Source organism: Nyctereutes procyonoides, unplaced genomic scaffold (genome assembly GCF_905146905.1).
Source record: "Nyctereutes procyonoides isolate TBG_1078 unplaced genomic scaffold, NYPRO_anot_genome, whole genome shotgun sequence".
Taxonomy (NCBI): Eukaryota; Metazoa; Chordata; class Mammalia; order Carnivora; family Canidae; genus Nyctereutes; species Nyctereutes procyonoides.
The window spans coordinates 44,987,348-45,002,751 of NW_026575047.1; the positions used below are offsets into that span (position 1 = coordinate 44,987,348).

Below are 15,404 nucleotides of genomic sequence, written 5' to 3' on the forward strand. Positions count from 1 at the left end.
GTTCGCATTCTGACAAGGACTTGTGACCCTGTGTTCTTATGTCCCAGAATCATTGATTCACAGTCTTATTTTAGCTTATAAACGTGGCTCCTGGTAAACAACAGGGTTGTGGGCAGAAAATACTTTTTCTTTTCTTTTCTGGGCCATGTATACTTGGTGTCCTTCTAGCTGTTGTATGCAGCAGCCCAACTGCTCATGTCAAGGAGCAAATATGAGAAGGTGCCCAGAAGTGCCCTTCTTTGGCATAGAGAGGATGGGCACTTGAGTGACTTTGCTGATTCTGCAGGGGCAGTGCAGTGTTCCTTATGCTGGCATGCCCACTTTCAGATCTGCTGACTTGCTATGTAGGCCCTTCCCAAATCAGCCATTTAAGGCCAGTCTGTGAACATTTAACACCTCCTCCACTAACATGTCAGCTTTGTTGTGAAGGTGGAGATGTTATGTCTTTCATCCCTCTGCTTTGTTCTCCATGCCTGAAATGGTGTCAGACATGGGGCAGTACTCAGAAGTATTTGTTGCTTGAACTTACACTGCTTAGCATTGTCCAGGACTATAGAGTAGTAAGGACTTTTAACTACTTTATAATTTAATTTTATATGGAAGAGTATGATCTAGCAGTAACATACAGAAATAACATATTAATGTCACTGAATGTTAATGCAAATTATAAGTGTTATAAAAGTCTGAGAGAAAAGTCAGGAAAAGCTCCAGGAGGGAAAGACCCTCTAGTGGGGAGTGGAAGTTATACACGATAAAGTTAGAAACATGATGGTAAAGGGCCACATTAGTCTAAGTATCAGAAGTTAGCATCGTTGAGTGAAAGTAGTGGTCCTACTTCGGGGGGTACACACTGTCACAGCCTTTCTGAAGGATAGTTCAGTCAGATTTGTCAATTAAGGATGTAAACATGTTTATAGGGGCACCTGGGTGGCTCAGTATGTTGAGTATCTGCCTTTGGCTCAGGTCATGGCCTTGGGATCCTAGGATTGAGCCCCGGCATCAGGCTCCCTGCTCAGTGGCGAGTCTACTTCTCCCCACTCCCTCCCTCTATCTGATCTCTGGCTCTCACTCTCTCTCAAATAAATAAATAAAATCTTAAAAATAAAATAAGCAAATTTATAGTAAAAATGACTTAAATGTCCAACAATAAGGAATAGATTAAATAGGTGATGATATATCCATGTTAGAAAGTATTATTCAGCCATAATAAAATGGTGCAAATAAGTGTTTACATGAGAAAAATTTCACAGTACATTAAGTGAAGGAAGAATACCAAATAATATTTTCGTTGTTGAAAAAATACAAGCTTAAAAGGACATGGACCAAACTACAGACAGTAATTCCCTTGGTGGTGAGATGAGATTTTAGGTCACTTTACGTTTATTTTTTTCTTACTGTATTTTGTTTTATTTTTATATCACATTTTACTTGTGTGGTAAAGAAGTAAACATTAAATGTTTAGCTTGATGACTTTGGCATAGGAACTAGTTCCCACTGGGCTAGTCAGAGCTTGTTGGTTCTAGGAAAGCTGATGGTCCTAGTTTTACATGGTCCAAGCTAAGTCTCTGAGTGAGAACAAGGACAGCCTGGGCACCTGTTCATGCATGCCCTATGCGGGGGCAGCCAGCAGTCCATGTGCACATGCTCATAAGGATTTGTCAGCAGAGGTGTTGCTCTAGGAAGCTGGCATGCTGTGGGAGCTCGGGGGAATTTACAAACATGTTTTGTTAAGAATGTAGTAGGTGGCAGGTGGGATGCCAAGACCGGCAGGAGGGGAATACTTAAAGGTGATGATCTCTGTACTGTTTTTGTGAAGTCAGCCTGGGGGCTTAAGAGTCTTTGGTTTCTTTTTATTCTCAGGAGCAAAAGAAGAAAGATGATGTAATTGGTGGTAAGAAGCCATTTAGACCAGAGGCCTCAGGCTCCAGCCGGGACTCCCTGATATCTCAGTCCCACACTCCACACAACCTTCACCCTCAGAAGCCTCACTTGCCTGCCTCCCACGGCCCACAGATGCATGGACACCCACGAGATAACTATAATCACCCCAACAAGAGACACTTTAGTAATGCAGGTAGGTCATTAAGTGGAGTTTTAAAAAGAGATGCCAAAAGAATCATTTTATTTTCCAAAGGTAGCAGCTAAACGTTTGTGCTTTGTTCTCCTTTAGGACTTTATTGTCTCCTGTCTCAGACAGACCATGCAGTAAAGATCTAAAAGGCTGTTACTCTAGCTTGAAGAAGAACTTGGCCACCATAAACAAACAAGCTGAGAGAGGAGCAATTTACATTATATAGCACAGTGAAATGGTTCAAACTGCTAATACTGAAAGAGTGGAATACACAAAAATAGCTAAGAGAGTGAATTGCTACAGTTTCCAGAAAATAATCTGAAATATCTAAATACATAAGCTTTTTTTCTGTGTGTATGAGGATGTATCAGTATGCCATTCCAGTCTTACAGTGGCAAAAAACTGGAAATAACTTGGATATCCATTAACAGGAGAATCATGAGATAAATAGTAGGACATTGTTAGTCTATGTACTATCATCAGTTATTAAAAAGAATGAGTTGGCTTTAGAGATTAAAAAAATAAGAGAGAAACCAACAACAAAACCTGTATATGTCTGTTGAGATTTTTTTTTTAAGATTTTATTTATTCAAGAGAGACAGAGAGAGGCAGAGACAGGCATAGGGAGAAGCAGGCTTCCTCCAGGGAGCTCGATGTGCGACTCGATCCTAGGACCCCAGGGTCATGCCCTGAGCCGAAGGCAGACGCTCAACCACTGGAGCCACCCAGGCATCCCTGTTTAGATTTATTGAGGTGACATTCACATAACATAAACTTTACCATTTTATTTTTTTTATTGTTTTTTTTTTTAAGATGTTATTTATTTGTGAGAGAGAAAGCATGAGAGAGCAAAGCAAGCAGGAGCAGGCGAGAGGGAGGGTCAGAGTGAGAGGTAGAAAAGCAGACTTCCTGCTGAGTAGGGAGCCTGCTGTGTGACTTGATCCCAGAACCCCAAGATCATGATCTGGGTGGAAGGCAGAGGCTTAACCAACAGAGCCACCCAGGTGCCCCAAACCTTGCCATTTTAAATACCCAGTTTGGTGGCATTTAGTCCATTCACAGTGTGATGTAACCATTTCTTTTAATCACAGAACATTTCCATCAGCTCAAATGGAAATCCCACACCTGTGAGGCAGTTTCTCCCCAGTCCCTGCCTGTAGCCCCCAGTGTGTATTCTGTCTATCTGGGTTCATGTGTTTGGGACACTGCCTCTTAATGGAATCATACTATATGTGTCTGATTTCTTTCACTTGGCACAGTATTTTCAAGGTTTATCTATATTATAACGTGTATTAGGACTTCTTTCCTTTTTGTGACTGAATTATATGGACACTGGACACAGTCTGTTTCTTCTTTGATTGGTGGACGTTTGGGTTGTTTCTATGTTTTGGCTATTGTGAATAGTACTGCTGTGAACAATCTTTGGGTTGTTTCTATGTTTTGGCTATTGTGAATAGTACTGCTGTGAACAATCTGTGTGTAAGTTTTTGAGTACCTGTTTTCAACTCTTGGGTATATGTATATATCTGGCAGTGGAATTGCTGGGTTATATGGTAACTCTAATATTTTGAGGAACCACCAAACCGTTTTCCATATTATATGTTTGAATAAGCATCCAGAAAGATGTGAAGACATGCACAGTACCAGTGATCTCAGGATGCTGGGAATGGAAGGGTGATTGTAGAAAGTTAATTTCTCCATCTTCTGTTGCTTCACTGATTACAGTGAGCATGAATTTTAAAGATACAAGTAAGAAGAAAGGGAAAAAAGTGTATAGAATCAAAGCTAAAAGTATATATTATCTATAGAAGTCATAGGTATAGGATTTTACAAAGGATCAGGCATTCCATAATAATCAGAGTGAAGTATATATTTCTTTCTAAACTTCAGTTTTAGGATTTTCATTTGATTCTTTTTTTTTTTTTTTTTAGATTTTATTCATTTATTTGAGAGAACAGACAGAGCAAGCATGAGCAGGGGGAGGGGCAGAGGCAGAGGGAGAAGCAGAAGCCAACTCTGCTGAGCAGGGAGCCTGAAGTGGGTCTCAGTCCCAGGACCCCCGGGATCATGACCCAAGCTGAAGGCAGATGCTCAACCAACTGAGCCACTCAGGCACCCTCCATTTGATTCTTTTCAAGAATACATGTCAGTCTTCTTGTAAAATTCTCAACTTTTAGAAAACTTGATTTTCCCCATCATCCTCTTTTTTTGAACAGAGAATTATAGTTATTTAAAAATCTTTACCTGCTAACTTCAGTATCTGAATTATTGTGTGTCCTTTTCTATTGTTTTATATCTCTTGGTTTCAGTCTAAAGTCCTGTCTTTTGGCATACCTAGTTATTTTTTATGAAATGGGGGACCCTGTGGGGCACCTGGGTGGCTCAGTCAGTGAAGCATCTGCCTTCAGCTTAGGTCATGATCTCAGGGTCCTGGGATCCAACTCTGTGTTGGGCTCCTTGCTCAGCAGAGAGTCTGTTTCTCTCTCTGCCCCTCCCTGCCCCCTACCATTTGTGCTCTCTTGCACTGTGTTTTGCCCTCTCAAATGAATAAATAAAATCTTTAAAAAAAATAAATAAATGGGGGAACCCTATGTTTTAGAAATTATGGAAGCTCCAGGTATGTTGCTTTCCCTAGGGAGCATTCATTCTTTCCCTTCCTGGGCACACAAAGTGTGAGGCGATCATTCTAATCTAGTCTGCCTCTGGTTCCCCTGTTCTGGGGCTCAGCTCTTCCAAGTGCTCATCTGGTGGCCTGTACTAGCATTCTCTGATCCTCCCCTCCCACAGGCCTTAAACTCCAGTCTGGGTTTTCTCAGCACTGCAAGACTGCCCCAGACTGCTCTGCTGTTCTGAGGGTTCCCATTTACGTTTTTAAGCCTTTTCGCTCCCTGAAGATTCAGCACATGTCCTAAGGGAAGACTGGTTGTGCATTTGAGCTCCTCAGCTCTGCTGTGTCCCTCTAACCGAAGACGACCTCCGACCTCCGAAGGCTCTGCTGGTGTCTTTGGTCCTGTGCTGGGAGGAGCTCAGATATTCAGCCTCTCACCTGTGCTCAGAATCACAGCACCCCCTCCCCGCCCAGTGGATACGGCAATCACCTCTTACCTCTCTGAGCTTTTCTGCTCTTTAGAGTCTTACTCCTTCTAGTCTTGGTAGCTCTGGCTGCTCTTTGATGTCTCCAGACAGGTAATTTTTGTTTACATGGCCTTTCTTACTGTTCTTGGTGAAGTATAGCTCTGCAGCAAGCTGCTCTATACTACCCAGAAGCAGAACTTCCAGGTCTTCTAATCTTAAAAATCTAAGTAGTTCAGATTTCATTGATCACCATTTGATTGAGGGGGAGAAAGGTAATTACTATACAAGATGATTGGGTGGAGTTTCCATGTTCATAGATCTAATTGTATTATTTGTCCTGACTTTTTCCTGGGATCAGACTGGTTTTGTGTTATTTGTGTGACATCACTGATTTTATATTCTGATTTTTTGAAAGAATGCTTCTTAGCTCACTGTAGTCTTTTATTTAAATCTTGGATTCTTCATCCATCTCCTTAATAGCTTAGCACTTCCTCACCAGCGACCTACCTCATGGAGGGTTCAAGAAGAAAGAAAAGCACTGTTTGGTTTCTCTGGAAGTAAATGGCTTGACTAAAGTTGTAAGCATCTGCACTATACCGCAAACACTGACACCCTGTTTGAAATACTACTTTCCATTTGGTGTGAAGCCATCTGCAAGTGTTTTGTTTTCATGTTGTGAAGGTGTTTCTTTTTGTTGTCTATGAAGTTATTAGGCTTAAAGAGTCAAAGTTTTCTACTTGTTGGTCCTTTGGCCTGACCCACTCTGGATTGGCAATGACTCTCAGTTGCTGGTCGACTGTGTTTTGCTTCGATGGTGTCAGATTTGAAGCTGCACGGCTTCCATCATGGTATTATTAATACAAAAATGCTTAGAAGACCAGCAAATTAAGGGGCGCTTGCATGGCTCCGTAGTTAAGCGTCTGCCTTTGGTCATGATTCCTGGGTCCTAGAATCTAGTCCCACATTGGGCTTCCCCACAGGGAGCCTGCTTCTAGCAGGCTCTGCCTTTGCTCTTCCTCTGCCTCTGTCTTTGCCTCTGTGTGTGTGTGTCTCATGAATAAATAAATAACATCTTAAAAAAAAAAAAGACAACGACCAGCAAATTGAGTAGAGAGACATTTACCTGGAGGCCTGTTTTTGTTAGTGTAGTTGTAGATGAAGAAGACGGATTTCCCTTGAGGCCACGTAGTTCTCTCTGGTTAAGCCCCTGTCCCAGTTTCCTGGGGCTACCTGTAACAAAGTGCCACATTCCGGGTGGCTTAAAACAACAGCAGTGTATTCTCTCACACTTATGGAGGCCAGGAGTCTGAAATTAGGATAGCATTCACGTTCTTTCTGGGAGATGAGAGGGAGAATCTGTTCCCAGCCTTTCTCCTGGTGTATAGGGCTACCAGCAATCTTTGGTGTTCCCAGACTTGTGGCTGCAGGCTGCATCATCCCCATCTCTGCCTTCATCTCTGCATGGCCTTCCTCCCTGTGTCTCTTTATCTCATCCCTCCCTCTGCGTTTCTCTTAGAAGAATATCTGTCTTTGGATCCAGGGCCCAATCTAAATCCAAGATGATCTCCTCTCAAAATCCTTAAGTATATCTGCAAAGACCCTGTCTCTCAGTAAAGTCACACTTAACAGGTTCTGAGTGGACATACATTTTGGGGTCACACTTGAACCCACTGTAACCTCCATTCCTGGACTTTTGTGTGCTCGCTATCTTTTCTAATTCAAGTTAAGTGTGATTCTTCTCCTGGCAGGGGAAAAGAGAGACTAAAGAAGTGAAACCATTTCAGTTTGGCCCTGTCCTTGAGAGTTAGCACACTGATCCAAATCCAGAGTTAAAGGAATTCCTTTTTACTGGAGGGAGGTTTATCTCTTTGGTGTGGGCTGGAAAAGAGTAATAGAATCAGTATGTATAGTTTGGAAATATTTTCAGAGACCAGGCACAGCTTATGGTACCAGCAGGTAAATAAACTTTCAATGTGTAAACAGAAGATACCTTGTGACTGTGAAACTCAGCAAGTGCTGTTTTCTGAATTAATGATTTTTTTTTTTTTTAGGGAAATCTCATTGGAAGGTAGAGAGGCTTAGAAAATAAAAAGCCATAGTTCTTAGGATTTCCTAAGAGAAAGGCAGTGAAATTTTTTTTTGCTTAAAATTTGAGGGAGAGAATGTGGGGACTCATTATTGGAATGTTTACCAGCAGCAGAAAGGCTATGAAGGAGGAAATTCAATGTCTATTTCTCTAACACGTGCCAGCCTCTGAGTTTAAAACTTCAGTGGATGTGAAACTCAGCCATTTGTTGCAGTTGTGAAACTGTTCTTTCTTTTCCTGCAGATCGAGGAGACTGGCAGAGGGAAAGAAAGTTTAACTATGGTGGTGGCAACAATCCTCCGTGGGGTAGTGACAGACACCATCAGTATGAGCAGCACTGGTATAAGGACCACCATTATGGGGACCGGCGACACATGGACGCCCACCGTTCTGGGAGCTATAGACCCAACAACCTGTCCAGAAAGAGACCTTATGAACAGTACAGCAGTGATCGAGACCACAGGGGACACAGAGATTATTATGACAGGTAGGCCGAAGGTCCTGAGGCACTAGTTTGACCTCTGCCAAGAGTTTTACTTTTCGAGGGGAGAAGAGTGCATGGTCCCTGGTCATGTTTTTTGCCCTCAGGGCATCCTGAGAAGTGGGGGAAGAATCCCAGTATAGACAGCTGACACTGTGTACTGAGTGGATGGTTGAAAGTAGAGGTTTTTGAGTTTTTCCTGGGGGCTGAGGAAGAGGAGAGGTTCCTGATTCTTGCTTTGGGCTTGTAGAGTCTGCTAAGTGGAGAAATGGGAGTAGCTATCATAGGCCCAAGCCAACCGATGAACACAGTGGCTAGAAAGGGGTTGAATGCCAAGTTACAGGTCTTAAGTTGTGTTCTTTGGGTCAGAGGGAGCTATTTGCAGTTGCATTTTTCCACTTGCACAGGAAAAGAATTTTCTTCCTTCCTCTGAGGAAATGTAGAGAAGTTATAGCCTTAAAATCTTAGAGTCTACAACCAAATTATTAAGCTTTGTGAGAGGCACTCAGAACACTTGGTGGCAGGATCCTGAGAGGGGTCCCAGCCTGTAGTCCTTGTCTGCCACCAGCCCACAGTTCAGGGGTCAAGGGCTTTTGAAGTCCTACTCTGTCTGCAAGTAAACAGTATAGTACCATTATGAGCCAAGATAGTAACCTGTGAGAGTTACCAAGTACAGGAATGCCTGAAGAGGTTTTTTTTTTTTTTTTTTTTCTTTTTTTTTAAATTTTTATTTATTTGTGATAGTCACAGAGAGAGAGAGAGAGGCAGAGACACAGGCAGAGGGAGAAGCAGGCTCCATGCACCGGGAGCCCGATGTGGGATTCGATCCCGGGTCTCCAGGATCGCGCCCTGGGCCAAAGGCAGGCGCCAAACCGCTGCGCCACCGAGGGATCCCCTGCCTGAAGAGGTTTTATTTATTCTTCCTAATTTTAGGACTTGACTATATTTTAACCTCATTAGGTAGCTTTGGTTTTCCTTAGGCTAACAACATGCTTTGTTTGGACTTGAATTTAAATCTGGAAAATTTTGTATAAATATCTTCTTTTTTGGGAGGATCTGGTAACACATTAGGACAGAGGGTCTTGCCAAGTAGCATCTGTCTCCTTTAGAGGGATCTGTGTCCGCCTCATTGCCCACCCTTCTGTATCGTCTTGTCTGGCTTCAATGGGCATTTGCCCAGCATTTCTTTGTCTCGATCTGTATTTCCATTCAACGTGACTTTTTTTTTTTCCCTGCCTGAAGGATTTTTCATTTTATAGGATGGGTCTGCTGGTGATAAATCCTTTCTGCATATCTGTGTCTGAGAAAGTCTTTAGTTTGCCTTCATGTATGGAAGATATCTGTGCTGGGTTTAAATCCTAGGCGAACGCTTTCAGTACTTTAAGGATGTTCCTTTTCTTCTACTTGAACTGTCTCTAATGAAAAGTGTCATCTTTTTCTTTCTCTTTATATAATGTGTGTTTTTTCCTATGTTACTAGATTTTAGCAGTTTAATTACAGTGCATCTTGCTGTATTTTTCCTCCTCTTTGTTTTGCTTAGAACTGTTGAGCTTCTTGGATATGTGAGTTTATCTTATCAAATTAGGATTTTTTTTTTAACCAGTATTTCTTCTGTTCTCCCTCTCTTGGCATTTCTAATTACACCTGTAATTAGGCTGTTTGCGTTGGTCTCCCAGCTCACTGATGCTCTTTCTTTAATTTCGTTTTTTCTCTCTTTGTTGGATAGTTTTCTATTGCTGTGTCTACAAGTTCACTGAGGTTATTTTTTCAATATCTAACCTGCCTTGAGGCCCATTTAATATATTTTGTGTTTCATACATTGGTTTTATTTCTAGAAGCTGTACCCCTCCGCCCCTTTTTTCCAATTTAAATCTTTCTCTAACCTTTTGAAATCTGGAATACAGCCTGTAAGTATACATCCTTGTTGGCTAATTCTACCATTTGGGTTTATTTCAGTTGATTAGCTTATTTCCTCACTACGGTCTTAGTTTCCTGGTTATCTTCAGGCCTGGTAATTTTTGATTAGATGCCTCACGGGGTGCGCAGAGTGCTGGATGTTCTGTGTTCCTGTAAGTATTCCAGAGCTCTGCTGTGAGACACAGGTTACTGGCAAACAGTTGGATTCTTCCAGGTGTTGCTGTTAAAATTCTTTGGGCGGAAAGGGAACAGTGCTCTGGCAAGGGCTGATTGCTCCAGCACGGAGGCAGGAGCGCTGCATGGTACTGCTGTCCCTTGAAGCCTGAGGTTTTTTTGGTACAGCTGGTGAGTGCAGGGCACTCACACCGCTAATCTTCTGGGTGGTGATTTCCTGGTCCTGTGTGGTTTCTTCGAGGGCACGCCCTGGATCACTGAATCCCCCCCTTTGTAGGTCTTTGAACTTCTTTGTGTGTGCAGAGTAATCTTGTGTCCCATTGTTTGAACTCCAGCTGCCTCGGTTCTGCCCCGTCCTCTCAACTCTGGAAAGATGTTTCCCCTTCCCTGTGCCGAGGTCTGGGAACTGTCTGAAGGTGGCGGGGTGGGGGTGGGAGGGTTATGATGAACTTCATCTCATTCTCCTTCCATCCCTCGGGAAATCACTGTTCTTTGTTACTGACATCTGGTGTCTTGAGAAGCCTGATTCTATACATTTTGTCCCTTCTTTGCTTGTTCAAGTAGCAGGGTGAGTCCAGTTGCCGGGACTCCACCTTGACTGGAAGTTGAAGTCACCTTCTCTCTCTCTCTCTCTCTCTCTGATTTAATGAGGGGAAATTCACACAATACAAATTAACTATTTTAAAAGTGAACAATTCAGTAACAATTTAATACATTCACAATGTCATGCAACCATCACTATTCCAGTTCCAAACCCTTTCATCACCCCGTAGAAAACCCCATCATCATTAAGCAGTCACTGAATTCTGCTCCCTGCTCCTGATAATCCCAATCTGTATTTTGTTTTTATGGATTTGCTTCTGTTGGATATTTTGTATAAATGGAATCATACAAGATCTGGCCTTTTGTGACTGGCTTCTTTGAACATGTAGCATAATGTTTGAATCTCATCCACATTGTACCAGGTACCAGTACTTGTTTCTTTTCGAGGCTGACTAATATTCCACTGTACCTGTGTGCCACATTTTGTTTATCCATTTATTTCTTGGGAAGACATTTGAATTGTTTTTACCTTTGGATCTTGTAAATAGTGCTGCTATGAACATGAGTGTAAAAGTATTTGTTTGAATATCGTTTGAATATCTGTTTTCAATTATTTTGGGTATATACTTGGGAGGGAATTGGGAGTTCTGTTTGACTTCTTAGAAACCACCTAACTGTTTTCCTCAGTGGCTGAAACATTTTACATTCCTACTACAATGTATGAGAATTCCTATTTTCCCTCATCTTTGCCAACACTTAACCTTCTGTGTGTGTTTAAACATGACCATCCTAGTGGGGGGTGAATCAGGGGTAGCTCATTATGGTTTTGATTTGCATTTCCCCGATGATTAATGTTTATTAAAGATGTTGAACATCTTATTCATGTGCTTAGTGGCCATTTGTAGATTTTCTTTGGAGAAATGTTTGCATCCTTTGCCCATTTTTGAATTGGATTGTTTCTTTTTGTTGTTGACTTGTACCAATTTTCTTCTAATAGGATAACAAGCAGTTTACTGTGGTGCTAATTAAAAAAATTTAATATTCTTCACATTGAGTCAATTTTTTAAAAGTTTAATTAACCCTTCACTTATTGTTGCCTATTTGGGTTGACTGTGGCTTTTGCTGTTACTAATAGCTTCTCAAATAATTTTTGTGGCTCTTTTTCTCCTGGGCCAGGTCAGAGAATATGAAATTGTTTGTAGATCTTGCCAGTTTTCCTGAAGGGAGTAAGGCTTTACAAAGCCACCAGTGATTCAAATGTGTACTTGTTTCATTGCAGACTTGAGGCTTATGTCATTTCATAGGATGTGTTTTGCCAATAGGTATAAAATAGCCCTTTGTTACTACTTTTGTGGGGTACCTTCCCCCAATTCCTGGTAATCATTTGCAAACTCTGAGTCCTTTGGAAGTGTCCTTGAATGTGAATGCATTAGGAAGAGCCAGTACATGACAAAGAAGGGGATGGGTTTGGTCTCTCTCGACTAATCTTTGCATTTCCATTTCAGGCATCATCATGACTCTAAGCGGAGGAGATCTGATGAGTTTCGGCCTCAAAATTACCACCAGCAGGATTTCCGACGAATGTCTGACCACCGCCCCCCGATGGGCTATCATGGCCAAGGACCCTCAGACCATTACCGCTCTTTCCACACAGACAAATTGGGGGAGTATAAACAGCCCCTGCCCCCTCTGCACCCTGCAGTCTCAGACCCTCGCTCACCCCCTTCTCAGAAGTCTCCCCACGATTCCAAATCACCCCTGGATCACAGGTCTCCTTTGGAGAGATCATTAGAACAGAAAAACAATCCAGATTATAACTGGAATGTTCGGAAAACATAAAGGACAACTGGGAAAGAAGGGCAGAGCAAGAGTCATTAAGCACCTGGATATTTTTGGTCTGATCCAGTAGGAGCCAGTTATCTAGACCAATAAGTGGAGTTTCTGGACATGCTGCTGTTGTCAGCTCGCCGGTGGAAGGAGCACCTCGAGGAGTGGAGGGCCTTTCACTCGGTCCAGCTTGGGTTTGGGTCACCACTCCTACACTTTGACACCCCATCCCATTCCAGCCTGGTTCTGGCCTGTCACTGCGATGGGTGCTAGGAGGAAGAGGTGACTTCTGTGTACCAGCTTTGTGAGCTGTGTGTCCCCAGAGAAGGAAGAAGGGATCTTAGAGTCATGAGTATTTTGTTGCCCTGAGCCTGGGTGCAGTGGGCTGGGTAGGAGCGCGCGCGTGTGTGTGTGCGCGCGCGCGCGCGCACACGTGCGCGCAGGCAGCCAGGACCTGCTGGATGGCACACGATTTGCTTCACTGTGACGTAACAGATGCTGCTGACAGGGAGCGGGGCGTGGGTCTCGCCCCGTGGGACTTGAAGGGGAGCAGTACACTCCTCGGATGTGTTCTTGGGAGAAACCGTGCTGGGGCCTCAGCATGACACCTGTGGTGCAGGGGGGCTAGACAGAGGAAAACAGCTTCCACAGTGGCCCCTTCCCGACCAACACTAATTTTTCCCACACTATCTGTACATTTCAAAGGCTTGGTCTTCTGAGTGGGCCTCCTTTGCCCTGGTACCAGGGAGAGTAGGGTCCATCCGGCTGACTTCTGAGTACTGTGAGCTAGGCAGCAATGGAGTTGGCGTGGGTCTGCCTTTGTTGGGCATGGGCTGAAAGAGGGGCAGGGGCAGTGTGGCCAGGGACTCAGAGTCCCTCAGTGCATTTCTGATCCTGTGATAGGAAGTATTAAGTTCAGAGCCTGGGAAGGAGGGAGAAGCTTGCTGCTGGCAGGGGCCCAGGTGGGGGTGCAGGTGTTAATCAGGTTTCCTGGGGTGGGGCTTCAGGAGTGCCTGGGAATAGGGGCTTTCGTGTTGTGCCAGGTCAGCGTTTGCAGCTGCCTTGTAGTTAATTCTAGTTCCCTTTGCACAGCGTGAATAAGTAGATGACGCACAGCACACATCTCCTGACCCCGTGTGGCGGGTGGACAGGTGGAAACTCCGTTACCTATGGGGAACCCACACATTAGAATTGAACTGCTTATTATTATTATTATTATTTTTTTTTTAGGATGAGATCAAAGTATAAACCTAAGTTAAAGTTTTTCCAAACTAGGATGCCTCCAAGGACAAGGGACTGAGCTGCAGACAGTAAGAGTCCTGGGGTTGAACGAGTCAGTGGTGGGAAGGCAGATTGGTTATACCAATTAATCAGGCTCCTTTCATTCTGCAGATCCTGGGCCTTCCATTTTACTCATTTTAAATATAGCTTGCCAGTATTGTTTGAGTATCCAAAGGCCTTTCTAGGTGGGATAATGGACTTGAACCTACAGCATGCCTTCACGTGTCCAGGCTCAGAGTAGATGAAAACCTTCCCACTGGGCATGCCCAGGGTCAGCTCTCTGAACTAACCCGTGAGGACTTCATAAAATGATCATCACTTACTTGCCGGGACCCTGGGCAGCACCATTAATGCCTTTACTAAGGAATTCTCAAGTCCTGTCACCCTAGTGAAGCAGATGTGGCTTTGGTGGTTCGTTGCATCTTGCTGTCCCCAGTATCCTGGGGCCGGCCAGGTGTGCATCCCTCTAGAGGAGGGGCTGGGTCCTCACAGCTTGTGTTGGGAGTTCAGTGGGCCTGCCCCCTCCTGATCTATCTCCTCATGGTACTGGGTAGTTCAGCGTGGGCTTGTACGTACCTGGTCAGCATGCCCTGGAGCATAGCCCAAAGAAATGCATAGGATCCCGTGGCCACAGTCATCCCATTGGGACTATTCTGTGAGAGAAGAGTGTATTTGCTTTGGCCACTACCAGTAGCTTCTTGATGACAGTACTGAGACTACCCTGTGTTTCTGTTGCCCAGGCCAAAGAGGAAGGCTAGGTTGGTTTGCTTGTCCTTCGGGTTGGGAGGGGAGGGAAGCAGGTGCCCCCAGCATGTCTCTCTTTGTGGGAAGTCAGGCCGTGTCTTCTGGGAGGCATGGCAGGAGGCCCTGAATTTCAGTTCTCAGTCAGGGTGGTTTTCTCTGAAGTTGATAGGAGGTGTGAGTTATTCCCAAAGATGTCTCATCATGAAGAAAAAGGAACTTCCTTTTGTTTACATTCAGGACTTTCAGTGCCATATGATGTAGCAAAAGGCAATATTAGCCAGATCAGTGTTAAATTGATTATAAAATTACAGTATCCCCATAAAAGCATCTATTTTAGTGTTGAAGTATGTTTGAAGAGTGAGTTGGGAAAAGGAGGCATTTCCTCATTGACCTAAATCAGTATAAATACTGTATGCTTTTGTCAAAAACGGATTTGCACAGGTAGGTATTCTCTCCCCATGGGGATGGGATAAGCTGCCCCGGGAATCTGCAAGGGTGGTATTCCATGGAGCCTAGCTTTGAAAGATTTCATAATTGGGTAGAAACAGCAGGGTTGAGGAAGAGGGGAGTTAGCATCACCTGAGCTCTGGATATAAACAAGGATTAATGTGGTACACCACAGCCCTGGAAAAGGATGCCTAAAAGCCCAGGTCCAGCCCTGCGGTCTTTCCAGAGACAACTGGAGAGAAAAAGCCAGGCCCTCTGCAGAGCCCGAGCTGGTGGCCCCTGGGCCCCCTCTCTCTCCTTCTAGTCATTCCTTTAGCCCTTCCACGGGAAACCAGAACACTTCTCACATCGTGCCGCAGACATTTTAGCCTGATGCCTGAGAGCTGCATCAGGATGTGCGGTGCACATGCAATTCGATTACAAATTCACACAGGGACACTGGAATCCTACAGACCAAAATCCACTCGTCAGCAGGAGCGGTGGCCCTGGGCGGAGCACCAGTGGTTTTCTGGCTTGTCTGAGGGCTGCCGTGTGGGGCGAGGAGAGCCAGGCCAAGGGTCCAGGCTGCTGTAGTCCATCTGTACCCCATGCGTTTGGGGACAGATGGTTTTTCTTTATTGTAAAATTGTGGACTTTTAAAAACCTGTTGACTAAACAGTAATTAATTTATATTTGTGAAAAATGCCACTGTCCTAGTGATTTCTGATGTAAATACTGTTGTTTATATAGTATGTATTAAATTTTCCTACATTGTAAAA

The 15,404-nt window shown here is 43.9% G+C and overlaps 1 protein-coding gene across 4 annotated transcripts in view; it reads left to right on the top strand.

Moving 5' to 3' along the window:
* Nucleotides 1-15,404, top strand: part of CHD2 (chromodomain helicase DNA binding protein 2) — a 121,088-nt gene extending 105,684 nt beyond the window's left edge. For 3 of the 4 annotated variants that reach the window (XM_055326039.1, XM_055326040.1, XM_055326038.1), the window contains 3 exons: nt 1,861-2,074; nt 7,476-7,719; nt 11,853-15,404. In XM_055326039.1, coding sequence (XP_055182014.1) covers nt 1,861-2,074; nt 7,476-7,719; nt 11,853-12,186 — 792 coding nt within the window. In that variant the 3' untranslated portion in view covers nt 12,187-15,404. The remainder of the gene's footprint in view (nt 1-1,860; nt 2,075-7,475; nt 7,720-11,852) is intronic. The other variant, XM_055326041.1, reaches the window with a different exon arrangement.